General features: G+C 52.2%; 1 protein-coding gene across 1 annotated transcript; it reads right to left on the reverse strand.

Moving 5' to 3' along the window:
* LOC309684575 (electroneutral sodium bicarbonate exchanger 1-like) lies at positions 1 to 27,776 on the reverse strand (the record flags this gene model as incomplete). The annotated part of the gene is made up of 26 exons (XM_082500462.1): positions 1 to 88; positions 599 to 696; positions 1,113 to 1,247; positions 1,349 to 1,522; positions 2,800 to 2,868; positions 3,661 to 3,912; positions 4,509 to 4,670; positions 5,024 to 5,137; positions 5,840 to 6,001; positions 6,885 to 6,990; positions 7,093 to 7,338; positions 8,223 to 8,356; positions 8,491 to 8,665; positions 9,155 to 9,246; positions 9,411 to 9,557; positions 9,992 to 10,079; positions 10,453 to 10,610; positions 10,741 to 10,850; positions 10,997 to 11,185; positions 12,138 to 12,298; positions 12,490 to 12,625; positions 13,029 to 13,172; positions 13,884 to 13,965; positions 22,659 to 22,730; positions 24,355 to 24,484; positions 27,757 to 27,776. 26 exons carry the CDS (start codon positions 27,774 to 27,776, stop codon positions 1 to 3), a joined length of 3,444 nt encoding a protein of 1,147 aa, XP_082356588.1.
* Between the last annotated feature and the right edge of the window lie 6 nt (positions 27,777 to 27,782).

Raw genomic sequence — 27,782 nt, forward strand, 5'->3', positions numbered from 1 at the left:
TCAGACTGTTTCCGTGCTCATAGTGAGAGCCTTCCACACGGTTGTTTTTGATATCTCTTCCGAGATATTAATCTCCGAAGGATCAGTCCTGCAATAAATATTTGAGACAGCAATCTGTGACTGTGGGAACTGACGCCACCCAGCGCATCAGCACCAGCAAGAGGAACGGGGGGGAGGAGAACCAAAGCTGCGCATAAGCACAGCGGGTTGGGCGGGAGGAGGAGGTTTGGAAGGCGAGCCGGAGAGCCGCAGAGCTACAGCTCTGTGCAAAGGCTCTGCACAGAATCCCAGACTGGTCAGGGCTGGAAGGGCCCTCTGGAGCTCCCCCAGTCCCACCCCCACCAGAGCAGGGGCACCTACAGCAGTGGCACAGGACACCTCCAGGCGGGTTTGGAATGGCTCCCGAGTGGGAGACTCCCCCACCTCTCTGCGCAGCCTGTGCCAGCGCTCTGCCGCCCGCCCTGCCCATAAATTTGCTCTTCCCACCAAGCTGAGTGCATGGCGCTGGGATGCTCAGCAAAGATAAACGTGGAGAAAATTCTGCCAACCCCCTTCAGGCTAATCTTGCCGGGGGTCCTGCTGCTTGGTGGGGCTTTACCTGTCGCTGCTTGGCTTTGGGATATCCGCGGTGCTGCTCTTGCCCAGCTGCAGCCGAACGGAGTTTGCAGCAGCAGCTTCCATCATCTCCTGGGACTCCTGACATAAAAAGGGACAAATCAAAGTTCTCTGTCTATGATCGAAGTGGAGATAAACTAAACACCCAGCAAAAGCCACGTGCTGCTCTCTCCTTCTGACCTTCTGTTAGCGCAGCCGGGGAAAGACCTTTCACTCCAAACATTTTGGGAGGGGGTTAAAACCACCCTTATGAGCAAATCTTTTCATCATAATTATAATGTTTATTATAAATGGCACCTTTAAAAATTATACCGCTATTCAAGTGTTAAGCTCACTGCTAATTTAAAAACAAGGTTATGATGCGGGATCCAGGCTGTCAGGATCTATTTCTATTGAGTTTGGATCTTCCCCCAACATTTCAAGAGAAGCTGTGACAGAAAGAGGCAATCTCAGAGCCCGTGGGAGACACCCACCCCCGAGCACCCAGCAAGCATCACCTCTTCTTCTTTGGCTTCATTTTTGGCATCGGCCAACTTCTTCCTGCTTTCTGGCATAAGGTCATCCAAAAAGCTGAGCTCCCGCTTTGAGAAGCAGAAGTCCATCACTTTCCGGACAAACACGAGAGCCAAAACCTTCACAAAATAAGAGGGAAGAGGGGGTTGAGGTGTGAGATGATGCTACGTCTCACTCTGACGCTGCAAACGTCTCGCTGCCGAGCGGCACCGGCTCTTACCATCATGGGAAAGATGATGGCAGCACGGGACACCTTGATGGCCCAGAGCAGGACGAGGCAGATGAGCTGGATCACGGTGAAGAAATGCACCTTCCGCAAGGGAACGTGCCGCAGGTAGATGAAATCCGGCTGGTGTTTTGCCGGCATCCAAAAGAGCTTCAAGCGGTCGAAGAACTGCAAAATAAAAGCGGAAAAGTTACCCCTTGGGGCTGCGGAAAGTTTCCGGCCCTGTTGGGACGTGGAATGAGTTTTCAGGATCTCGCGTGCAGTGAGAAATCCTGGATCCCACTTTGTTCCTCCCGGGAGCAGCACCCGTTTTCCCTTTGCTCCATCTATAAACCAGTGTGTCCATGAGAGCTGCCCACCAAATTGCAATTATTCCACGTCCTTCTATTATAGAATCACAGAAGGGTTTAGGTTGGAAGGGACCTCGAAGATCATCCAGTCCCACCCCCTGCCTTGGGCAGGGACACCTCCCACCAGCCCAGTTTGCTCCAAGCCCCGTCCAACCTGGCCTTGAACACCTCCAGGGATGGGGCAGCCACAGATTCTCAGGGCAACCTGCGCTGGTGCCTCACCACCCTCACAGGGAAAAATTTCTCCCTGATATCTCATCTCAATCTGCCCTCTGTCAGTGTCAAACCATCCACCCTCGTCCCATCGCTCCCCTCCCTCATCCAGAGTCCCTCCCCAGCTCTCCTGGAGCCCCTTTAGGCACTGGAAGGGGCTCTGAGGGCTCCCCAGAGCCTTCTCTTCTCCGGGCTGAACATCCCCAACTCTCCCAGCCTGTCCTCCCAGCAGAGGGGCTCCAGCCCTCCCAGCAGCTCCGGGGCCTCCTCTGCCCCCGCTCCACCAGGTCCATGTCTCTCCTGTGCTGCAGCCCCCGAGCTGGAGGCAGCACTGCAGGGGGTCTCCCCAGAGCAGAGCACAGCAGAGGGCACAATCCCCCCCTCGCCCTGCCGGCCACACTGCTGATGCAGCCCAGGATGCAGTCGGCCTTCCGGGCTGCGATTGTGCATTGCCGGCTCATGGTGAACTTCTCATCAGTCCGCACCCCAGGTCCTCCTCAGACCATCTCACCCCCCCTCGCTGTTCTTCTATAAAAATATATTTTTAATATATTCTATTCTTCTGTTTGCTATTTGGCATTTCTCAGCCCACTGAATCCCCCAGCGAGGATTCCCACCGGCAGTAGAAATCGCCTTCGCTTTGCACTGAATTCCCCCATTTTCACCACACCAAACACTGCCCTGTCCCAAACCGTGACGCAGAGCGCGCTGAACTTGCCTGGTCCTCCCGCCCTACGTACCTCCTGTGCCCCCACCAATCTTCTCCTTATACAAAATACTTTCACTGCCTGCTTTTGGGGAGGTTTTCTCCCACACCACTGCTTTTTTCCTGCCTCTCTGGAGATGACACAGCAGGGAGCTGCACGCTGTAAGAGTCCGTACCTGAATCCCTCTGAGCGATGACACACCCATGTAGAGAAAGACACCGTAAAGCACAGGCATGGGTATAAACTGGGAAATTAAAAAAAAAAAGAATGCAATAATTTATTTTTTTAATTGCTTTTTCAGTATTACTGCTCTCTTCTAGAGGCACTGCCTAAAATTGCCTAAAACTTTCCAGTTTCCACAGGGTTAGAGATGTGTCACCTCTTAACCCGTAGAGGTTTTGTGTGTGCGAGTGAGTGAGTGAATGCTCTGCTTTAGGCTGAGCTTCTGAGTTACGTTTCATTAGAATAATCCTATTTTCCTGAAAGGTTGGAGGAAAATAGGTCATTTCACCAATGAAACTGTACACCACGTTCTGTGATGGGAGAAGAACATTTCTACACATTTTTGTGGCAACACGCAAAAGCGAAGTGCCTCCTTTTGCCTAGAGCTGTGGTGACTTTGTGGGAGGAACACACAAGGAAGCCCACGGGGATGATTTTGGTATGTTTAGCTACTGGGAACGGCTGTTGGGAGGCATTTGGGGGAGCCAATTGCATCCCATAAGGTGCTGCCTGCTTGAAAGAGAGCAGTGTACTGGTCTGAATCCGCTTCATCGTAACCCATAAACACAGGTGGGCCTGAGAGACACCTGGGAATTAAAGCAGTTGTCCTGCTCGCTTGCCTCGAGGACACCAAACTGGGGTGTGAAGGGCTGGAAAGTATAACTAAGGCTGGTTCCCACCGTGGGCCAAGCCTCAAGATTTGGGATCGCCTCCTCCTCTGCTCCACACCTACTCAGGCCTGGAGGGAGGGGATGGTTTTTGTCAAACCTCCAAAAAGCTCACGCTTGTTGGGCGTTTTGCATTTTCCTCTTACCTTTAACACCGAAGTGAAGAAGACAGAGCAGCCCATGAGCACAAAGATCATCAAGCCGGTGACTCTCTGCTCTCGTATCCCCAGAAACTTGGGTTGTTCTCCTGGAGCTGAGCAGCCAGACTCCACTTTGAGGCTATTGACGTGGGTGATGGACAGGACAGTCGCAGCCACAAACCAGGGCAGCCCCATCACGGAGCACACCCCGAGCATCACGGCCACCATGAAAAGGTCCAGGTGGTACCCGCATCCTTTCTGTGGGCAGCAAAACAAGGAACAGAGCATCTCACAGCACAAGAGCGAGGACAACGTCGCGACTCAGACTCAAACCCTACTTGGGCGCAAGTCACCCTCTTGAAAATTTAAGAGAAGAATTGGCAAAAATAAGGATGGATCCGGTCTTTGCGCAAGCACCTTGCATGAAAATCTGGCAGGAGTTCAGACCAAGTGGATTTGGGAGGTTTGTGCAATAGCTACTTCTCAAACAAACACACAAACAAACAGACTATTTTCATTCATAAAGAAATTTCTACTGCTTGTAAGCAAGATGTGACCCTGAGTTATCCCTGGCAGTGCGTCAAAACAGTTCGTTCCCCCAGCTCCTGCTGGCATTCTGAAACAAAAACACGCTTCTATAGTGCTCGAAAATTAATTTGCTCCTCCAAAAGATTGCTCATCTGAACTGCCCTCGTTTGCTCCCTGTGACATCACTAATCCAGCAGAGCATCCTGCCACACAGCCTGACCTTGTCCCAAACCAACGCCTTCACAAAGCACTTGGCATAGGAGCTTCTCCCCACACCTGCAGCCCAGAGTGGGGTGGGGATGGGGTCAGCTCTTGCAGCCCCTTACCTTCAGCTTGTGCTCCTTCCTGTTGACAATGACAGCCGTGATCTGCTGGTCCATGAATATCAAGATGGTGCAGAGCAGAGCTGGGATGGGCGCGGCCAACACCGTCCACCAAGGGTTGGGCCCTATGGGGTTGACCAACCACCCGCGGTCGTCTCTGGTAGGCTGCAACAAAGCCAAAACACACATCAGGATCAACTCCCAGCCCAGCCACTTCACTGGCTTTGATTTTCCTCTCCATCGCTGTGCCGCCTCATCTCCTGGCCCTGCCTTCGTGTCACCCTCTCCTACGGGGTTCAGCAGTGCCAGCGTCCTCGTCGCAAGCACCTATAGATACTTCTGTAGGTATCAAGTTTTGGGGCTGGCGTCTTCTTTCCAGAAGGAAACGATGCATTCGGAGGTGGAAGAGGAGATGGTAACACCACCAGCATCCCCAGACTCAGCCCTGTCCTGTCCCAGCATCACCCTGTGGCATCCCCAAGGGCCGAAAGCGGCTCCACACCAAAACACCCCATTACCTTGAACATGTGGGGGACGTGGAGCTTCGGCGATGGGATCCCAACCAGGAAGTCAATGAGGACCATGATGACGATGGTGAGGAAGACACCAAAGTCACTGACTGTGGACCGTACCTGGGGCAAGAAAGCAGAGCTGAAAGGGACAGCACAAACGGGGCCATACCGTGAGATGGAAAAGTTAAAGACATCAACAGCATTAAGGCTGGTTAACAAATTCCCACCACTCTGAGAAGATGCAGCCAAATCCCTCGTTTGGATAGTGTTGCTGTGTTTGTACCTGCAAGATCTGGTGTCAGGCAATAAAAAAAGTTTAATTAGGTGGAAAAGGGTGGTTTAAATTCAAACTTAAAAAAAAAGCCAATAAATATTAAAAAATAATGAAACAGACGTCTGCCACTACAGCTGCACTCACAGCTACAATGGGAATAAGGCACTGAGGCATCATTTGCTCCTCAAAAGGAAGAAACAGTGTCTTTTGTGTCTTTTTCTATGGCAGTTCCTCATTTGAATCAACTTTCCCCTTGGGCACACAAGGTGAAAAAAACCACAAATGAAAATACAACAAACAACCAACTTTGGAAGACCGATTTCCCACTGCCTGGGGAAAAAACCACTCCGGGGCACGTCACGAGGCAGGTGGGAAACGCTACGATCGTTTTGCACTCCTGGAAATGAGTGAGAGACATCCAAGTTTGGCCTTCAAGGTCCAATATTTCCCAGTTTGACCAAGCGGTGGCAAACACTGCTTAGTGCTCCGGGAAAGCCATTTTGGGAAATGAGTGTGGAGACTGCTGCTGGCCACCGTCTTCTACCTACTCTGGTCGGGAAGTAGCGGCTGGTTTTAAACTTCTTCAATAAGCCTGACAGGACAAAGGTGGAGAAGAAGAGGATGCAGCACCAGAAGAGGACATCGGGCGTGTAGGGGCCATCGTGTCCACAGGCAGGTCCACGAAACTCTCCATGCAAATACCGACATTCCTGGGGAAACAGAGCATCAGGACACAAAGGTAGTGCACATGCGTCAAGGAAACCTCGGATAACTAGGGGGTTTGGAGGATCTTGCTCCAAGATCTGTGACCTCGGGACTGCTGCAGCTAGCGGAGATTTATATTTAACGATCAACAGCAGCTGAATAAGTGACACATGGAACTACACAGACAGCGGAGAGAGGAGATGTGATGGGACACTGTACCACAGACCTATGGCACATCCTCTGCTTGAACAGCAGGTAACCGTGGCTGAAGAAGACACCAGAGGGGAAGGAAACACTGGGAACTCTTGGGGAGAGTGAAAGAGGGAACGGGGAAGGAGGGCTAAGACAACAGTGACAGGAAAGGAGAAGAGACAAATTGTCCCTTCCCAGGGTCGGGCTCACAGGACACGGCCAAGGGGGGTGAAGATGTCCATAAGAGCGTCCCACCCTGTGCCTGAGCTCTGCTTCCAGCAACAATGGCCCAAGGGGCTGCTCAGACATGCAAGTTTATGCACGTACCTTCAGACAGCGCTGAGTAAGAAAGCAAGGCCTGGAGTTACTAGGAACCAATGAAGGAAGCTAATTACAGCCTTCAAGCATGAACTTAAGTCCTCCAACTTCTCCAATAACCAAAGCACCCACTGAACCTTGCTCCCAGACAGAACCGCTGTCCTGAGGATAACAGTTATTGCCCACCATGTCGGGGATGAGGTGAACTCTCCTTCCCAGGCCCAAGGAGGTTAAACACACTGAAGTAATGACTTTTCAGAGCAGCACTGGCACAAGTTGAAGCCCACCATCACCTGAAGGGCTCTGAGCTTTGCACCAGGCCAGTGCCCCTGGACCCTGCGGCCGCGGCACGAGGAAGCAGTGACTCGGGGCACTTACAGTCACCGTGAGGTTCTCCCAGGTGATGCCAGACACATTGATCTTGTTGCTCTCCCAGAACTGCAGGGTTTCGTTGCTGGGATGGGTCGGTGCCTCACACTTACAGCTGGGAGGAGAGAAGCCAAGACAGGGGTGAGGGGAAGGCGATGGAGGTGCAGCCCTGAGCTCCTGCCAAGGGGCAGCGGCACTTTAGGAGGAAGAAACCCACTAGGAGATGGTGAGGAAGTCCAGCTTGCTGTGCGTGTGCACAGGGTAGGTCTCTCGCAGGTGACTCAGCTTCTCCAGAGCCTCATAGATGAAGATGATGCAGATGAGGGAGGCGAAGGCTTCTTCGGTGAAGCGGGTGATGTAGCACACCAAAGAGCTAGCATCGGTGGCCACCAGCACTATGCAGAAGAAGGCGGTCCACAGCCCGATGCATGCCCGGAGAGAGAGATAAGAGAGCGCGTAGTCCCTGGGAAAGCAAAAGAAAACGCAGGGTGGAGAGGGCAGCAAGAGACTCCGAGCCGTGCCTTCCTTCGGGGAAAGTCGGCAGCAATTCAGGAGCGTGTCAAGGCTGCGGATGGTAAATGCAGTTTCCGGTCCTACTACAGACAGCCTCGGGGCTGCGGCACAGGGTGTGGGCCCGCAGGAGGAGAGGCTAATTAATCCTTATTTAACAATGACCTTGTGTTAATGCCTCGGAGGCTAATTGAGGTCAGGTCCCTGTTGTGGAAGGTGGTGTTCTCCCACATCACCCCAATGCCCTAACAGCGAAACCGGCTGGGTTTGCACCCAGTTACCTGCTGCCAGCAAGTTGGGGCTTCATAATAAATTTAATTGCAATAAGGGGGTTAATCTCCCATCACAGTTGCCACAACAAAAAGACTGTCATGGAAAATATCCATTTCGCGTGAAAAGCTCCTGCTTTCTCAAAAATCATCAAAACATTTGACCAGAAAACTCTTTGGATATGTGGGTAAAATATATTTCCACTTCCAGCAAAAATCATACAAAAAAGTGCCCGAGTTTGTACTGAGAGGAAAGCAAATCTTCCCTCATTCCCAAACCAGAGTCATTTGTCTCATCTTCCCTGTGCAGCCCATCTCGGGCATCCACATCCTTGTGGTTTCTCCTCCTCCTGCTCTTTCACTTTAACCCTAAAAAACCCGAACCACCCATCCATCCTTCAGAGACTGAGGGCTCCTGCACCGTCACATACTAAAGCAGCAGCGCGTGATGTCTGTGACACAGAAGACAACTTAAATCTACCAACTACCACTAAGAAAAACATCCTTTCTCCATCCCTGCCTTCTTCCAAAGGCGCTCGCAGCACCTGGCCGCAGAAGCCAGCCTTACTTGCAGAATTTGTAGAGGATCTTCTCGAACACGAGGACGGGGCCGGTGCTGCCGAGGATGGTGAGAGGTTGGCCAGCAAAGAGGGAATACACCACGCCGGTCATGGATGCGCCCAGCAGCGACTCCATGGCACTCTGTCCGGGGAAGAGAGGCAGCAGCGAGTAATTAAATCATTAGGGGGAAAAAAACAAGTGCAAATTCACTGCAGCAAGGACTTTTGCATGAGTGTTGTCCTCCCCCGTGCCACCCAACAGAGAGAGGTGCTCACTATGTGGCCGTTGGTCGCCTCCCCCAGCAGTCCCCCGAAGGTGATGATGGGGGACATGCAGGCACAGTAGAGGAACAGGAAGGACGCCAGACACTGCAGGCTCAGACCATCCCGAAAGTCACTCCAGAACCAGGGGGCTTTTCGCTTCACATCCCGGATCAAACCGCCAAAGAGCCTGGAGGAAGGAAAAAAAAAACAAAACAACATTTTCGTGGAAGACAGCGTTGAGTTTTCTTGGCTGAGGAAGGACAATCACAAGCACAGAGTAACTTCCGTTGCTAAAAAGAAGTCTCCTTCTCCCATTTTAGCCCCAGTAGAAACTGAGGCATACAAAAAACCCCTCCAACAAAAAGAAAAGGAGACCAAACCTGAGAGCCCGTCCCCTCTTATTGCAACAGTCCCTCACTTTGAGAAGCAGCAGAGCTCTACCTGGAGGTACTTACACATCTGCTTCCACCCCAAAGCAAGAAAACCTGTGTGCAACCATGCTGCGGCTCAGCCCAGCTGCCCGAATGTCCCACCCACCCAGCCCAGGGGACCAAGCTGGGAACCTGGAGCCCCTTCACTGACCCAGTTAACCCCAAAACTCTGCTAGAAGGGAGGTGCACACTCAGATTTTAGGGGCAAACAGAAAAACACCCCACCAAACTATTTCAGTTCACACCTTCCTGTCCGCTCCAGTTCAGGACCGCTGTGTTTCTCCAGCTTGCTGTGAGAAGCGCTGTCATCGAGAGCTTCTGGCAACTTCCTTTTTTCCTGTTAAAATGCAAATAAGATAAAGATATGTCTTTGCAGCCACTGGCTTGTTTTGCTTTTTGGGCTGGGTACGTGACCTGTGAATTTGGGCCCCTGAGCAGCACCCCCAGCTGTGCTGCCCTCCTGCCTGTCCTCCTCGTGCCTCCTTCTGCCGCAGCACTCACCTGCGAAGGGACGTTTTTCGGGGGCTCAATTCGGATGGAGGGATCCCACTCTCCTGGCGGCAAAACCATGACCTGATCCAGAAACTCATCGATGCCAGCCACCAGGTCAGCCCGGTTCTTGGCTTTATAGGCAACGTCGTGGAAAACCTGCCGTAGGAGACAACCTGGTGAGAGCATGACCCATCTCGGATGTCCTAACCAGTGTAATAAGCTCTTGGCTAAATGCAAGGTCATTTCCCCCAAATCGCCTGTTGGAAGTGGCAGGAAATATTCCCCCCAAAGCAAAAATCTGTGCATCACAGTATTTGTAACCATCTCCACCAGGCTCCCGTCCCCCATGGCACACCACAGCCTTCTGCTTCAAGAGGAGAAGTTTCACTGGCCCTGGCAATGCCACCACTGGGGACAGCATGCTGGGGACCCTGGGGAGAAGGATGAGGCGCGGGCTGCAGCCCAGGTGGGATTTTAGCCTCCTGCAGGCAGCTAAGAGAGACAACAAACCCTCTTCCTCACTACTACAGAGACAGGGAGAGGTGAAGCCCCAAAAAAATGACCCAGAGATATCTCTTATCTCGTCACACCTCATCCGTCATGATAGTAGCCATGGACCTGCCGATCTCATGGTACTGATGGGCTTTTCCTCCTGGTCCAAGCAAAACAAACAGGAACCTAGGCAAGAAAACCAAAATGAGAGAGAAGAACATGGCCTCACTCAAAGGGCACCCAAGGAAATCCCTGGGAGCTCCCAGCCCAGAGCGTGGCTCCAGGGGGGACGTGTAGGCTCACCGACTCCGGTGATGAATTTGAAACGCATCAAAACCAAACACAAATTTGAGGTTTGGACCAACTTTCATTAAAATTGGCCAATGGGTTTAAAAGCTCCAGCAGGGAAGGGAGGAATGAAAGCAGGGAGATGTGGGTGGGAGAAACGTGCTTGCTCCCACTGGCTGTGTTCCCCTGGGACGCCCAACTGATGCATGAATTTGGTGTTTTGTTGTGGTGTTTTTTTTTTAAATAAAAACTTTGCGCTTCTCATTCAGACCTCGTTGGGATGGGAACTTCCATCATGCCCGAGAGGAGGACAGCTGGGCTCAGGCGGACAAATGCCACGATGGGCTGGCGAAGGAAATCCAGCTCTCCTACGAGCACGCTGCACGCTTCAGCCCCGGTGGGAATTTTCTTCATGAAGCGCAGCTCCGCCTGGGCACGACAAGGGATTTTCAGCCATTACCCCAAAAGCAAAGCCCACAGCACTCTGCAGAACACTCTGCAGCCAAGTTTGCAAGAGCAAATCTGGCCTAAAAGCGTAAGAAAGCTACGAGTGTCTCACCTTGCTTAGATCCATCGGATGGCTGTCATGGTTCACCCCATTTTTAGCTTCTGCAGTGGTGGGAGATGGATGAGGAGTGAGTGTTTGGGTTGGGAGGAGAAAGAAAGACACTGAGAAAGACAGGCAAGGAGCAATCGGGACACTTCTCCTTTGCCGGGAGAAGTCTAATGGGGCCAAAGCCCTGCAGAAACCTTCACCTGGTGCCAAAGCCTGGCAGAAACCCTCACTGGGTACCAAACCCTACAGGAACCCTCACCTGGCTTGCCAAGGGGATGCACGTCTAACTGCTTCTTGCTCATGTCAGCAAATGAGCAGACGATGGGGAGAAGGTTGTTTCTTTTCTTCTCGTTCTGATGGTGATGCTTCTTCAAAAGCACTTCTCGAACTTTCGCCCGCGTGCACTCATCAAACTCTGCGGACTGCTCTTGCTGGCCCAGGATCATATCTGGAGATGGCAACGGGAAACGAAGCCGTCAGAGCAGAAAGTCCCCAAGCCCCCGACCCCTCAAGCCCCCGGCGAAGGCTGCGCCACGCAGGATACCCTAACGCGGGCTCAGCCTTGCTTAGCAAGACGTTTTAATGCAGTTCAGCCTTTGCAGCGAAAGGAAGAATTCTCTTTTGCTAAAAGCCATCATCAAAGTGCTTATTCATCACTCCGCTCAGATAATTATTCCCCATCCTAGATAATGACATTTTTTTGCCCGATCTGGCGTTTCTAGACAGACTCTCTAGACTCGACACATTTCAACAAATTATAAGCAATCTCTATCACAGACTTTCCCAGAGTTTCCTTTGCCCATCGACTGCAATTTGGCAAGCCCGGGGAGAAACGTGCTAATAACGGCTCCGATTTCTCCAGCTCTTGCAAGGGCTGAATGGAGACCTGCCAGTCAAAGATAATTTCTCCAAAGCCGCTTTTTCAATTAACTTCAATTATCTTCCCCACAGAAATATGCTGCTTGGTCACCTGCCAGATAAACTCTGCCTTTAAAGCTCTTAAATCCTGGATGTTAAGGCAATAGGAAAAAAAACCAAAACAAAGAACGGGAGGAAACAGCTTGTAGTAAGTAGTTTATTTAAGGAGGTTCAGCTCTTAGGCAGACTCCGTGTTCCTGAGAGCAGCCTGCCAAGCCCTGACACTCCTTTCTGGCCGGAGAATATTCTCTAATCGCCTCTCTGACCCCACAAATTGCTTTCAAAAGGCTCCCATACTGGGAGAAAAAGCTGATGTGACTGTTGTACACCCAGTCTACATCCAAAAAGCAACCCACCACTTAAAAACACAGCGGAGGTTCTGGAAAAGGACGTGCCATTGGGGCAGGGTTTGATACGGGAGTGAAGGGCACCGCGGCAAATTGAGCTCGGCCGTTCCCGGCGGGACGCAGTGCGCTCAGTACCTGCGATCTCTTCGATGCTGTTGGCACAAACATCCAGCAGCACTGTCCCGTTCATGATGCAGCTCCGCAGCTCAAAGAGGCTGTGCAAGGACAGCGTGGCCACGTAGGGCTTGCTCCAGCGCTCACCACCATCTTCCACGTCCTCCTCAAACTTCAGCCACCTGCGGACATCGGGCACGATCAGCCCCGTTGCAAGAAAATAGCCTCAGCTCTGCAACCCCTTTGGTGCAGCTACGGGGCGGCAAGAGGAGAAGGCTCCGCGCATCGGCACCTGCAGCTGCAAAAGCTTCGCGTCCCGGAGAGCGGAAGGCAGAGCCCACAGCTGCCACCGCAGCCGGCAGCAGGGATTTACCTTGCCGTTTCCTTCCACTCGGCATCTTCACCCTCCTTCAGGAAGATCTCATCCAGCTCAGTGAACAAGTGGTGGGGAACGTGCTGCTCGTCCTCCTCGGTGCTGAGGATGAACTGCACCCGCTGGGATGGGGTGTCTGGGGGCAGAAGATAAATCCCGTTACCACACCTGCATTCGACCCATCACGCTCACACACAAAGTGGCCATCGATCGGCACCAGTTCAGCCCTAAATATTGGGCTAGCCCCTCTCCCCCGGGTCTGGCCGGGCTTGCACAGAGCCACGGAGAAGGAGAAGCATCTGTTCCACCTCTGCATAAGGACGGGCCACTTTCCTTCCCCACGTTTCCATTTTTAATGGCAGGATCCCTCTAAGGAAGACCAGCCTCAATCCATTATGCCTTCAACTGCCTCCCAAATAACGCCACTTTCCCTCAGAAGAACAGCAAACCACACAAATCAGCCACACAGACCTGCTTGCAGAGGACCCCGGCACCCATGCAGCCCCGAGAAGGCTCGTGAACGCTGCGGCGGGACTTACAGTGGTAGCCCTGCTCCGTCGGGGCACAGTCCTTCTCCCTTTCCTTCTTCTGATGCTTCTGGCGGTGGGGTCGGTGGTGCCGGTGGCACCGGTGGCTTTGCCTCACCAGAGGCATCCGCACGCCCACGGACAGGGTGCGGTGGCCTGCAAAAAAAGCAGTGTTCGCATCACTCTCGATATTGCGGAGACGGTTGACGCCGCTGCCACGATTAAACCAGCACATCCATCCCAGGAGGAAACACCAACTTCTCTTCGTTTTAGTTTCACTGCATCCCCGAATGTCAGAGACCCCTCCCTTTTTCCAAGCCTGTTTTACTCTAACTTTGCAACAACAGAGCAACAACAAGCGATGGCTCCAGGTCACCTAAAAGTGCCCTGAAAGTATCAACCCTTGTCTAAAATTCCAGCTTCGGCTGGACAACACTCAGGCCTGCTCATTAAGCAGCGACAGAAGGTAATTATTTTTAAAATCTTTGTATGGCACAAGGCAACAAGAGGATATCCAATCAGTCCTGTGATAATGAAGTCTGGAACAAAAAAAAAAGAAAATCACAGCCCTGTGTCTGCAGCCATCAACTTATTCTCCTGACCTCTCCAAGCCAAGAGCAGCCTCTGAGAAAACAAGCTGGGAACTACCAAGCTCTGTGGCCAACGCTCACACCGCAGATGCCACGGGGGCTTTTTCCCCTCTGTCTAAAAGCCATAATATTAAAACAATGTGAAAATAAATGTGCTTGTTTATTTAGAAGCACGCCACGTTTCGCTGCAGGTGATGCGTATGCTGAGCACGGGACGCAGCAGGGACTTTGCGCGACGGGAAAACGCGTGGGACTGGTGGCACCTCTCCCGACTCACCTTCCAGCTCCTCCTTCTCATAGTGAATATTGACAATGGTGCTCGTTCTTCCCTGGTCAATCACCGCCTCCTCGTCGTGTCTCTGTTTAGTGAGGAGAAGAAGATATAAGTTGGGGCCAGGTGAGGAGAGCTCCCTTACGTCCTCCCAGTCATCACCCATCCCTGCGCCACGCGAGCCCAAGAGCATCACACCTCCGTGTGTCTCCTCCTCCAGGCACAGCCCTAAAAACACGGACTTGGAGGTTTTTATTCCCATACCCAAATAAAACCACCTGTAATGTCACCTGTATTGTATATACTGTGAGTCTGGAAGGATTTACTAAAAGGGGAGAGAGTTGAGTGTTTCAAACCAAAACCAAACCTCCTGCTTTGTTCTTGTGGTTCCTTTCGAAACAATAAAATTAAAAAAGGGATTTCCAAACTGGGAGTGGAGTGGGGTGGGGTGGGGGAACCCAACTCCACACTTTTGATCACAGCCAGTTTCATTCTCCAAACGTGATACCTGCAGAACTCACTAGATGGCACTTGGCCACAGGACATGGCCACCACCAACCTCCAAAGGCCCTCAAGAACCTGCAAGGGTGAAGCTTCGACTTCAGCCCAACCAGGCTCGGGCTTCTCTTGCTGCAAGCAAGACTGCGTTTTTCTCCTCAAAAGAAAAGCCAAAGGCTAACAGCTAATGCCCTCCTTGGCTGAAATACCACTGCCAGCGCTGCACAAAGAGCATCTGTGCCTTAAAAGCCAAAGGAGAACTACAGGCGTTCTCTTCTCCCCTTGTCCCTGGGCTGGGGAAGGGCATCACCGGGATCACCACGCTCAAAGAAATAAAAACCCAACCACATCTCACACTCGAGTCGCAACTGCAACTTTGAAAGGGCCTCCAGGAAACACTTCGCTTTAGAGAAGAGCAAAATACCGGAAATCTGCTTTTTATCCCCCAAATCCCTGCTTTGACTGAATGGCATCACCTGCCGCTGCGCAGCAGCAACGCTCGGGAAGCTCACACCTCCCCCGCTCACCAGTTAATTTAATGAGCAAAAGGAACAAACGTTCCCATCTGGAAATGAGTTTTTTCTGGCCCCCGAGTACTAATTTCAAAGCTGACTTGCTGCGACCTCCCCACCAGCTCCCGGCACTCGCCCACGTCACCCGGCAGCCGGATTATGACGCGCCTGTGGCTTTCTCGTCCTCTCTCCCACGACGATCTCCACCACCCTCTGTCCCTTCTTAGCAATGCGTCTACTCCCCTCCAGATTTACCGGAAAAAAAACTCAAAACCCCAAACCCCAACCTCAGAAAAGGCATGGGACAAAAGGGGCTTAATCAAATCGCTTTAAATGGCAATTTTAGTAAAATCGTTACTTAAGTAAAACACCAATTTGAATTAAATCACAATTTAAGTAAAATAGCCACCGAAATAAAACCCCAATTTGAATTAAATCGCTATTTAAATTAAATCGCAACTTAGATACAATCACAATTGAAATAAAATCGCAATTTAAATACAACGGCGAGCTTGAGTGTGTTACAGGGGTGTCAGAGTGGGAATAAACGGAGCGATTTGGGCATCACAGCTCCCCAAATCCCCCCCGAGCGACATGGGGAATGTCTGCTTCTCTCTCAGAAACCATTTTGGCTCCGTGCTCCCACCCACGATGCTAAACCTGCCCCCGGCAGGGCACAAAGCATCGTCCCCCCCGCATCCTTCCCTGCTCTGGCGACATGCCAGTGGGATTTTGGGAAGTCTCCCCCCCTTTTTGGGGGATGCGCAGCCCCTCGGCACACCCCTCCCACCTGTAACTCTTCCAGAAGTGTCATTTTGGGACCCTCCTCCTGCTTCATCCTCAAGTCGGTCACCGGTTTTGGGGGATAACTGAGCCTCCAGATCAATCAGAGGACCAAACCCTCCGACTGCAGCCCAGTGACTCCCAGTCTGCACCATCTCCAGCACATAAACAGCGACCGTTGCTGGGATCGGAATGTTCAGGGTGACCCCGGCAGTTATTTAAAGCCATACACCCCAATACTGATCCTGCTTGGAAAACTTAGCGGATGGGGAGAAACCTGCTCTGTTTTGAGGAAAAACTATCCAGAATAGAGAAAAGGGGTGGAAACGCTGCATCTCGGCAGGGCAAAAGGTGTCACACAGTGTTTGAGTGTACTTGAAAGCCCAAACTGCCAAAAGACCATGTGAGGCACAAACCGCTGGGGAAATGCCCGTTATGGGGCAGCCCTGATTTTCATCAACATTTCCTGCATCAAATCAGGGTGTTTCAGGGAGGTCTCCCTTTGGCACGGCCTCCGTCCCTTCTCGGCTTCCATAAACCCTCGTTAGCCAGACCAAGTCCTACGCCGTATGGAAATGTCCAGAGAAGCCCCATGTTTTACTCTCCTGGCTTCCGCCAGCTATCTCCAGCCCTACTTTATGTTCCGAGCAGAGCTAATCCCTCATTTCCAGCCTACAGATTCATTTGTTGTCATGAACTTCCTCCCCGGCGCTGCTCAGCACAAAGGTTAACGGCCCCGGCTCGCCCTGAAAGGTTACATGGGATGTAAAAATAACACAGCGAAGGAGGGTGACACCGAGGGCTAATCCGTTAAAATCCCATCGGGATCCAAGCTCAGATCTCTGCTGCTTTTTTATTATTTAGTATTAAAGCTTCAGGCACAAAGACAGGAGGAAAGAAGCCAAGTGGGTCCGTGGCAAGATGCTCCGAGCATCCCATCGCCCTTCCCCAGTTGTTGCAGCATCCCCGAAATCGTGGCAAACCTCGCACAGAGATGCCACCGAAGGAAACGGTGCCACTCAAAACCCTCTTTTTCCCCGATTAAGCCACTCAAATGGACTCAGAAAGGTTATTTCATTGAGGAAATCGCTGGAGGATTTAAGAATTTAATAAGTCTATGGGATCTGTAGATGTGTGGGCTTGGGATGGGACAGAGCAGGACGGAGAGATGCCTCCAGAAAGCAAATTATCCCATCCCAGGATGGGTACCAGCACTCACAGACGCTTCGCCTTCCCTCTTTGTCCTTTGCCGCCGCTGCCAGGTGCTTGGAAAACATCAAATCATCGAAACTGGGCTGGGAAAGGGGATGGCGAGCTCACTTTTGAGTTTCGGAGCAGAGGGTGTTGTTCCCTCTCAAGAAAACTTCTCCAAATTATTATTTTGCTGCAGGGTTTTTTTTGTCCCAGCAGGAGGGAGAGGGACTTTTGACTGTCCTGCCTCAGTTTACCTGTCTCAGTGCAACTCCTCCGGTTAGAAAGAAAAATCTTTCCCTGGGGAAGCTTTGGTGTAATTGAGGATGAGGAAAAGCACAAAGCAGAGGTTCAGGTCCGGCTTTGAGTCCTCCCGGTGCCGGGGGAGGCCAAAAGCATCACACAAGCAGGCAAACCTCCCACCTCGGCCCTCTCATCCCGTCACACGCAAGCTGGACTGGCCACCAGCAGCCGGAGGGAGGATTGATGTAATTAATCTCGCACAAAATGTAATTAATAACACTGATCCCAGTGTTATAAGGGGATGAGGGGCCAAACTGGGGGAGCTGCTTTGGTGGCGGAGCAGGAGACCCCCCTCCTCGCCCCTCTCCATCTCCATCCTACCCAGACGAAGCCACCGGTCCTGTGGCTCCCTCCTTTGCTATCGTGGGGATCAGCACCGTCCCCTGCAGGGACCCCTCTGGCTCCTGAGCCAGGATTTGGGCTGTGACGGGGACTGGACCTGGGAGAGGACACATCTCCAGAGCCCCAAAGTGGGGCTGTGAGGGGGGACACACACGCAGGTCACAGCTGAGCATCACCAGGACGTGACCGTCATCCCTTGCTGGCGGAGACGCAAATTCCTCTCAGTCTTTCCCGTGAGCTGTAATTTCAGGGCAGATTAATTAATTGCCCACCTCTCGTTTGCACCTGAGAGCACCTCCTGCAGCCGGGTCCCATGGGTGCAGCAGGGGGGCGGACAGGCCCTCCCCCAGGCCAAGGAGATGCAGAAAGATGGGGGGACCACCCAGCCACCTCCTGCCTGCACCCCGACACCGGGCACATCCGCGCGAGCGCCCGGTGGGACAATAGCTGAGGTGACCGGGTGGCATGGGGCTCTGCGGGGACAGTGGCCTTTGTCCCCCTGCTCTGAAGGGCCGCAGCATCACCAGGGGGTCACATCGAGATGCGGAGGAGGGGACAAGGAGGGGGGGGTCTGGTGGGGAGACCCCCAACAGGCATCGCCCAGGTGCCTCCCTCCCACACCCACCTTGGGTACCCCTCACCTCCCCCTTTGCGCCCCCACCCCTCCGCCTTGCAGATGCCTTACACCCACCTTCAGGGGCCTGCTGCCCCCCCTCCTTGCACACCCCCAGCACCCCATTTTAGACACCTACCCCCCTCCTTACCCCCTCCAACCTTGCAGATGCCCTTCACTCCCCTTTCCATGGCCCTCACAGCACCACCCCCCTTCTATTGCCTCTCGTAGATTTCTGCCATCCAAGTAGAAGGCAAATTAATTTTTCTTATTTTCTCTTTTGACTGATTCCCTGTCCAATCAATACACCAAGGAGTAGATCGCATGTAATGCCATTCTCCATGTTCTGCCGTCTTCCAAACTGAAGGGAACTGCATTCGAGAAAGTGCTCGAAAGCCCAGCAGTTATCTGTTTTGGACCTGCACTTAAAGGAGATGCAGTTTCTCAGCCCCAGCCTGAGAAGCGAGCTGCACCAGCCAGTGAGAACCACGCTATTGCGGGTTTGCAACCACCAGTCCCCATCTGCCACCCAGTCTGGGGTGCCAAACTCGGATTCCAAAGCCACAGGCGCAGATGCCGGCAGCCAGCTGCCTGCTCGCAAGGACCCATGCGCCAGCGCCCCGTCTCAGAGCAGCTACGACATCCTTCTGGGGTAGGACCCGATGGAGAGCATGCCCGAGATCCACCAGCAACTGGAAAACTACATCCTGGAGCCCCTCTGCAAGCGCAGCACCAGCTGCTGCGCTGGTGGAAGAAGAACGAGCATCGCTTCCCGGCCATGGGGCAGCTGAGCAGGCAGTACCTCGCCATCCCCGCCACCGCCCTCCTGCCAGACCAGGCCTTCGCTGCCGGGGAAAGCGCCCTGAGCATTGGTGCACTGTCCTTGTGCCGGAGAATCTGGTCCAAATTCTGTTCTTGTATCCGCCATTCTGATTTTTTAGAATCAATGTGAAACAGCAACAAGACTTGGAACAGGAACTGGCACGCGGAGCCCTTCCCTGGGTCAGCGGAGGTTTAAATCGACCCGCGGGGTTTTGGACGCCACAGTTAGATACAGTGCCGGGTATTTTTCCCAAGCTCCCGCCTTTTTGGCATCGCTTTGGCAGCACTGGCAGTGAGGAGCAGGCTTAGGGAAGAGGTGTGAACACGCCAATGCCTCTTCTGACTTCTAGGGTAGTTTTTTTATAAATACAAGTGATGGGAAACAAAAGGAGAATGTTCGTACCCGCTCTGCAAAGCGGGCGCTTCGGGGAAAGAAGTTTACCATGGCCCAGACCTGAAGATCAATACTTTAAAGACAAAACAGAACCAAAATACAGATTTGCTTCAACCGGGCGGGAATATTCAGCCACACAAAAAAAAAACCAAACCAAACCAAAACAAAACAAAAAAAAAAACAAAAAAAAACCAAAGCCATGAAAATCAGGTGGCCTGGCAACGAAAAGTAAACCTTTTCTCCCTCCCAGTACACCGCCAGCAGAGACCAGCCCCCTTCTTTAGATGTCATTCCCTGAACTAACCCAACCACCATTGTCACTGCCAAACGCTGCGTTATTTGTGCAAACAAACACCGATGGGTGCTACAGCGCAGCACGAAAGGCCAACGCCGACTCTGGCAAATAACCAAGAGGCCTCGCAGACATCCAATGCCTTCACCCGCCCCAATCCTGCTGCCGGCTTTGTCATGGCAGTGCCGCTGCGCTCTCCAGTGGGAAAACCAACCCGGGAACAGCACTGTGTGGCGCAGGCCCAGGTTCTCCTTTGCTTCGCACCACCAACCGCACACAGAACGGGTTTTGACGGCTTCGATTATTTCTGGCTCAAACCCAGCAAGAGCAGCCCCAGGACTTGAACGTTCAACAGCTCATTTTAATAAATTGAGGAGAACACATAAAAAAAAAACCAACTTACTCCTCTCAGAAGAACAACAAACCTTACTCCTATCAGAACAACACTAAAGCCTAAAACTAAGAGCTAAAAGATGCCTAACTAAGACCGAAAATCTACACGTCACTATCACCTAAGGGGGAAACACTATTAAATACAATACCTTATTCTCTGCTGTTCTTATCTTCTGGGTCTTTCTGGAGCGGGGGTGACCTCGTGGTGGTGGACCCTCCGCAGAGCTCAGGCGCTGCCGAAGGCGAGAGATGGTGGGTGGGGTTTTCTTAGTGGAGGAAAGGGACCTGGTTGCTGGGCTGAACCGGCAGTTGCCCAGTTGCCAAAGGGAGGAGGTCACCCTCTGGGCTTCTGCCAGCTTCGCTGCCCTTTGAAGACATCTCCAGGGCCTTCTGATCCTCCCGTGGGCGATGGTATTTCACATGCGCGTTCCTCCCGTTGACTGTCCCAAACACCCTGGAAGGGAAAAAACAAACGGGGATTTTTAACTCCTTTTCTAAGAAAAAAAAATTCGTTAGACGACGTTTCATTACTTCTAATTTTGTGAGTTTCTTGTGCGTTTTGCTGCGTGGTGCCATACAGTCTCTGCCGGTACCCCCGGCTGGGTGGGACCTAGGTGGTTAAACACGGCAGATCATTGGGGATTAAAATAGGAGAATTAACATCACGATGGATTAAAATCGGGTCGGACTGAAACTCGAGTGGCTCTGCGTGGCACGAGCGATGTCGCTTGGCACGAGCGACTGCAGCGCGGGAGCCCTCGGGCCGCAAACCGCAAGAAGAAACTTCAGTGGAACCTTTTTCTCAGCCAAACAAAGGAGAAACGCTGGGTTTCTCGCCCAAGGAGATGAACCGCCCTGAGCCTGTAATGGGAGGAAAGGGCCTTCAAAGAGAGAGAGAGAAACCGTTGTGGCTGCAGTCAGCGGGAGACGGAGGAGCCCCGAGTGCAGGGAGACGGGAGGAGGATGGAACTGAGCAGGAACAATCCCAACAGGTTCGTTGCTCCAACGGGCACAGAGGAAAAGCAGCTGTTAAACAAATGGTGGTGACAACACGTGGCAGCGTGCGGCATGGGACAGGTGCCCCAACACCTCAGGGAAGAGACCGTGAGGCCTTCAAAGGCACAGGAAAACACAGCAGTTTCGGCTAAAAGTCCAACAAAAGCAGCAGGTGGCAGCGGGACAGGGGGAATCCTCCAGCTGCCCTTAGTTCTGCTCCCCCCCGGCCATCTCGGAGAGTTTCCATCTGTTTGAGCCCAAAGCAGTGAGTTTCAAGAAGAAAAAGCGAGCAGCTCACCTTCCACACTGCCCGCAGGGAAACCCAGCTGCATCGCCTGCGCCCCCAGCCCCACGCGGAGCGTCCCCGGGATGGCGGGAGGGACTGCCTGTGCCACGGGGCATCTTTTCGCTGCTCTTCCGCTTTCTTTTGGCATTCTCCTTCGGCCCGAGCCGGCGCCTCTTCTTCGGGCTGCAACCAGCCTGTAAAGCAGACAGCCTGTGCTCATTTCTCCATCTCCTCAGCAAGGGGGACAGCTAAAGCGAAAAACTGGCTGGAAACATCCCCAAACGGCCCAGACACTGAGGGGTTTATTTGTGTGCTGGGTGGAACGCGTTCTATCAGCCCCAGCCTGCCCCGCTGAGCTCCTCTGAACGTTAAAACAGCCAAAACAATGCCGAAATTCGAAAGGGAGGATGGGGTGCAAAGACAGATGGTGAAAGAAAAAACGTATTATTTCCACTGTCCTCAGCAGAACAGTAGAATTTCTGAGAACTGAAGTGACATGCTTACCCAGTGGCTGCCACCAAAAAAAACCCTAAATAATATATATTTCTGTGAGCCACATTTCTGCTTCCTGGCAAGGAACGTTTTGGCAACACCCGCGCAGAGGCGGGTCCCCGGCAGTTCCTCTTCCAGAGCACTGGGACATTACAAAACATCCCCGAAAATCATCAGCAGCAGCAAGTTTAATGCGAAGGGTATCGTTTCCCAGAGCCCGGGAGAAGGCGATCATGGAGGAGCGGCATCTCGCACCCACCCCCAGCGGTTTTCCTACCTTCTCTTCAGCCTCCTCCACCTCATCCGTGCCTCCCTGGAGCCTTTTGGCTATCTGTCCAGGTCGGGTGGCGCCAAACCTGACGTGTTTTTTCCAGGTATAGTAATATTCCACACACTGGGCCACGGTCTTCGTCTGAATCTGTCGGGAGAAAACCAGAAGCGATCGATGAGGGAAATAGCGCAGCAAAACACCGAAGGCACAGACCCAGGACGGATCTATCCAGTGCTCTTTGTCTGTCCCCCCCTGCGTCTGCAGTTCCCACAGGTGAGATCAGGCTGAAAACGAGCCCCCTTCTTCTGAAAGGGCCATAAAGAAGCCTTGGGAGAGCAGAACTGTACATTACACGCCGATGGTCAGCGGAACGTGTCATTATTCTTTTAATATTTCCCATATTTTGTACCGGAGAGATTAAATATTGTTTGGTAATTACACATTAGGGAAAATTATGTTTCGTACCAGTGTCTTTTTAGCATGAAGCTGCATCCCAAGGACAGGATTCTGACACGCCGATCAAAAGACTTTTCTGGGTTAAAACTCCCCTCCACGCAACCAACCCGTGACCCGCCTCGGACTAACTGCTTTACCTTCTTCTGTATCAGGTGGAAATTCTTCTTATGCACATAAAAAGCCTCTTTAAACAACTGCTCCTCCAGGGGCGTCCAAGTGTCTGAGCCTGGGAAGAAACAGCCACGTGCAAATGATTAGACCACTCGCAGCCTACCTGAAATCCGCACAAGTTATTCATCACACATCCACATCTCTCCTCCTTTGGAAAGTGATTAGCCAATGCCGCAGGGAGTTCGTTAGCACGAGCAGTTATGGCTGCCAGCAGAGCTGCCGTGAAGCCGGCGTGCAAAAGGAGGAGCGTACGGCAGCGTGGGGCATCACTGCACAGGACAGCAGTGGGCTGGAACACAGGGACAAGGCACTCCCCGCGCCAAAAGGCCCCCGGAACAGATTAAAACGACTATTTTCCCTGCCCCGAAGAACACGAACCGCTGCTCGCATGTTTCTAAAAATCACTTCTTTCAATCAGAACAAAGGGAACGGCAGTACCCGCTCGCATTCCCAGAGAAGCAACAAGCTCTGCTTCCGCTTTACCTGCGTAGTGATAATCAGCCAGGGGATGGGATTCAGGTCGCTGGGGTGCCCCAGACTGCAACATCTCCAGACCCTCCTGCGGGAGTTCAGAGAACAAGACTTAGATTCCCCCTCAGGAGGGACCTCAACTCTTCAGCCCACTGTGGGAAGACGGTGCTCAGTCGATGCTCAGAAACAGCGCGTCGGGGTCACCTCCGCCCATGGCAGTTGATGGGAATATTTCCTCAATCCACACTGATGTGTTTTAAGAAACCAGAACCTGCGCAGATCTCCGGGGACCAAGCTGTGGCACCCCAACAGCCATTGCTTGCTGCTGGAGTCCTTCTGGGCTCGTCCCTGCTGCAGGCAGAGCTGCCTGCAGGAGTAGGAGGACTTCTATTCTCCAAATTGGCACAGAATTGACAAGAGACACAACAAGCTCTCATTGATACACAGGGTCTGTCATCCCACAAGACCTTAATGCAGAGGGCGGCCAACAGGCAGCACGCAAGAACTCTGCCCCTTTAGCAAAGGGACTGGAGCCTGTGGAACAGAAAACTCAGGAGCGACTCCCAGCTCACCCCAGTAACAAAGGCTGTCCTAGTCCGGTAGGAATTCGAAAATAGCTGCTTCTTACCAGAGCTTCATGCAGGCAGTGCAAGGCGTGCTCCAGGTTGCCTCTTCCCCCCGGCACCATATTGGAGCAGGCGAAATTGAGCAGATTTGTCACTAGAAATGCAACAAAAACCAACAGAAAGTCAGTTCCCATCAAGAAAGAGGAAAAGATACGATACAAGGCCGAGGGCAAACAGAGCAGACAGACTGGAGACCCAGAAAAGGCACTGAAAAAAAGGCAGGTTATCCGCTATCGCTCTCTCTCCCTTCAGAGCAGCTTTGGGACCAGAAGCTCCAGAGACAGATCTCCCCTCTACCAAGGTCGCTGCAGTTGAGGTGGGACAGCTACAAACACCCCTGACCGTCTCTCCCAGAGGACGCGACTCAGAGCACCACCGGTTATCTGTTCACTGTCCCATCAGATCTGAGCACCCTCGGGTGCTACCAGCCATGAAGGCAGTCAATGAAAGGAGGGAGAGGGTCCCAACAGACAAACAGCTGCTGTGAAAACGTGCAGTTTTCGACCCTTAGTATCTCGGGGGGGAACTGACAAGAAAAACGTTAAGAGAAACCTCTGTCCTGTGTTTCCGGGTTTGTTGCGATGTCTCCCCAGGGCTTCCACACTAGCGACGCTCCCTCCTCCTCCTCTTCCAAACGGGATCTCTCCTGCAGGTCTGGGATCTCTGCCTGAAAGTCGCTGCCAATGTTGACGTGTCTGAAATCGTTAAGGCAGAGGAGGTGAGAAAGCAGAGCTGGGAACAGCACGATAGCACGCACCCGCTTCAAAGGAGGGGATGTGTCAGGTACGGCAGTTATTTCCCAGCACAGCGTCACCAACTGCCCTCTAACAACTCCCACAGCCCCTTCTCACCACCAACAGCATTACCGTTCCACCACGTGAGCCCTTTTGCGCCCCATCGGGCAAGAAAATTGCCGCTTCCTTCCTCAAAAGCCTGAGCAAACTCGCAAAGTTCACTCCAAGAGCCACAGCCAGCAGCAGAAGAGCTGCGACGGTGGGCCAAGACCACCGTCGGAATGTTGTGTAGAAGGCGGGAGGCCGGCAACCGGCATCATGAGGTCAGCCTGAGTGGCAAGCCCAGCCTGGGCTAGCACTGGCCATTTCTGGCCAGCACAGGGGTATACTCCAGCCAAAAATAACCCTCCATTACCCTCCGCAGTGCTGTGGGGCAGTGGGAGAAGTGGCCGAGCCACAGGGAGAAGGTCAACGGCAACAGTGAGGGCTGGCAGAGCCCCGGCGCCGAACCAACCACGCACCCACTCCTCAGCCCCCTTTCCCCAGGGTTTGCGGTTATTCTGATCGCTGGGCCGGAACTCACGGCCCAATGCGGATTTTAGAGTTAACCTTCATTGGCCAAAACACAAAGTCCCCGTCCATTCTGCCCGAAAGATATATGAAAAAACCCGCTCACGGTAAAAATCATTGAGACCATCCTTTAGCCTTCTTCGCCACCCTCATCATTGAACACCGCTCCCCATTCTCCCAGAATGTCCCTCCTTTCGGGGAAATCTCTCACTGGACACGGAAGGTGTGGAGATGGACCCTCCGGATCTCCTGGCACAGCTGCCCCTCACCTGGGTTACAGTCGGCCCCGCAGGGATTGAGCCATTCAGGGCTTTTTCCAATCCAAAGCCAGGAGCGGAGCAAAAGCCCGGTGGGCTGTTTCCATCCCCTCTGCCACAAAAGCAATCCCAAAGGAGAAAGGCACATCCTTTTTCACTTTTCCAGACTTTCTTTGCAAGGCACGAGTCTTTTAACAATATAGTTTAATCACCGTCAACATTAGATCCGCGCTTGCATTCACTCAGTAGAGCTCACTGCCTGTCTAGCTGGGAAATCTCTGCTGCTCAATTAGCGGCAAAAGATGGGAACTGAAGAAAAATCCCCAGCGGGACATCAATCCCTGGCGTTATCACGATACAGCCTGAAATAAGAGATGCGGTTAAGATCCATTCTCCTTCCAGCGACTACGTGAATTGCACCCATTGACAAATACGTATAAATATTTGTTTCAAAGTTACAGATGTCGCTTTTTAATTGCGACACCAAAAAGGAATAACCTGCATTAAAAATGCCAGGAGTGTTTTCTTCCCATACCGTGCTGGAATTTCTGAAAAATCCCGTTTCCTGCACAGAATAACACATCGTTTGTGGATAAGAAATAGCGAACTCAGCGTTTGGGGAAGGTGAGCTCCAAAGTGCTGAGGATTCATCTCTCCATTCACAGGAGGAAGATAGCAAAGGCAGTCAAAGCTTCCCAGCACAGCATCCTTACTGCCTGCCTGTTCCTATAGCCCGGGAGATCCTTGGAGACTTCCCACAGGGAAAGGGAGGAGGGGGCTGACCACCAAGGCCGGCTGGACCACGTAATGATTGTCACCACATTCGTTTCTTGCCAAAGAACGATGAAATTCATCCATCTGAACAAGACAGCAGGTCCCTTCCCTGCCATGGTTCCAGCGCTGGAGGAAAGGTGCCTCTCCCGAGGCTGCATTGGCATGGCACTGCTACACAGAAGGACAGAGATTTTTAAATCTCTTTATTTCTTCCAGGGAAAAACTTGCTTTCTCACTCAGTAAAGGACAAGCTCCCCAGGCCGGGCAGGAAGGCGGCACAGCCACGATTTACTTACAGAGAAAGGACCAGAGGGGTGTGCGGTCCCTGCGCCCAAGGAAAGCTGCCATTGCCAAAGCAGAGGGCAGGACGTGTCTCATCTTCAGCAGAGAGAACCGAGTCACAGAGTCACTCTAAAAAAAAAAGAATTAACCACAAAATTAGCTAATGGTTTCCTAAACCTAAACTCAGGCCCTGTCTCCATGATTATAATACAATAATGGTCTTAACAGGCAGGCAGCTCACCAGGAATGAGATGGAGAGTGACCCCCATATTCCCCTGGAAACCCTTCGGCCAGGCAAGACCCTGAACGCCCTCCCAGATTGTCGGTTCTTTACCTCCACGAGGAACTTGTGGCCTTTTATTGTCATATTGGGTGACCAGAACAAGCCCCGCCATTCCTTATTCCAGCCTTAACAGCCTTCAGCGTTTCACTCCGGTCACCTCCCTGTCCCACTTCCGTCCCTGCACAATTTTTAAGATGGCGACTCAGAAATTAGGTCTTCTGGTTCTCATTGAAACACGCATTAATTCATACAACCAAAAGCTAGGCAAATGAAAAGGCCATAGAATCAGTGAGGTTGGAAGGGACCTTTAAGATCATCAAGTCCAACCATTAACCTACCCTGATAAAAACACCACCACTCCTAAACCATGTCCCTAAGCAGCTCATCTACCCTTTTCTTAAACACCTCCAGGGATGGTGAATCCACCACCTCTCTGGGCAGCTTATTCCAATGTTTAATAACCCTTTCAGTGAAAAAATGCTTCCTAACATCTAATCTAAACCGGCCCTGACATAACTTGAACCCATTTCCTCTTGTCCTATCACTTGTCGCCAGGGAGAAGAGGTCGGCTCCCATCTCTCTAAAACCTCCTTTCAGGTAGTTGTAGAGGGTGATAAGGTCTCCCCTCAGCCTCCTCTTCTCCAGGCTAAACAACCCCAGATCCCTCAGTCGTTCCTCATAAGGTTTGTCCTCCAATGTTAAACCTCAGCCCCCAGGGAAAAGAAATGTGCCCGACGAGGGGCTAAAAGGCACTCTGGCAAACCACCCCCCTCTCCAAACTGCAGTTTGCTCTAGGAAACTGACAAGTTTTCTTCCTCTGCGGCCTTAGCGAGGCTGTAGATTTTTCCACCCTGCAGGGAAAGAAACAATCCTCAAAAACAGATGTTATTCTGCCTGCAAGGAAAGCTTTAAAATAGGCATTCTGCCTTTAAAAAAAGAAAAATAAACGGAACATCTGAGCTGGTTTCTCCATGAAAATAACACTTTGCACTTGCACGGCAAAGCAACGCTCATTAACCAATCTCATAAAGCTTCGAAGGCATTAAGAAACACTCCCAGTAACACACATGCGAAGAGGAATCCCCATTTACGC

Source organism: Vanellus vanellus (assembly GCF_965231255.1).
Source record: "Vanellus vanellus genome assembly, contig: HAP1_SCAFFOLD_33, whole genome shotgun sequence".
NCBI lineage: Eukaryota > Metazoa > Chordata > Aves > Charadriiformes > Charadriidae > Vanellus > Vanellus vanellus.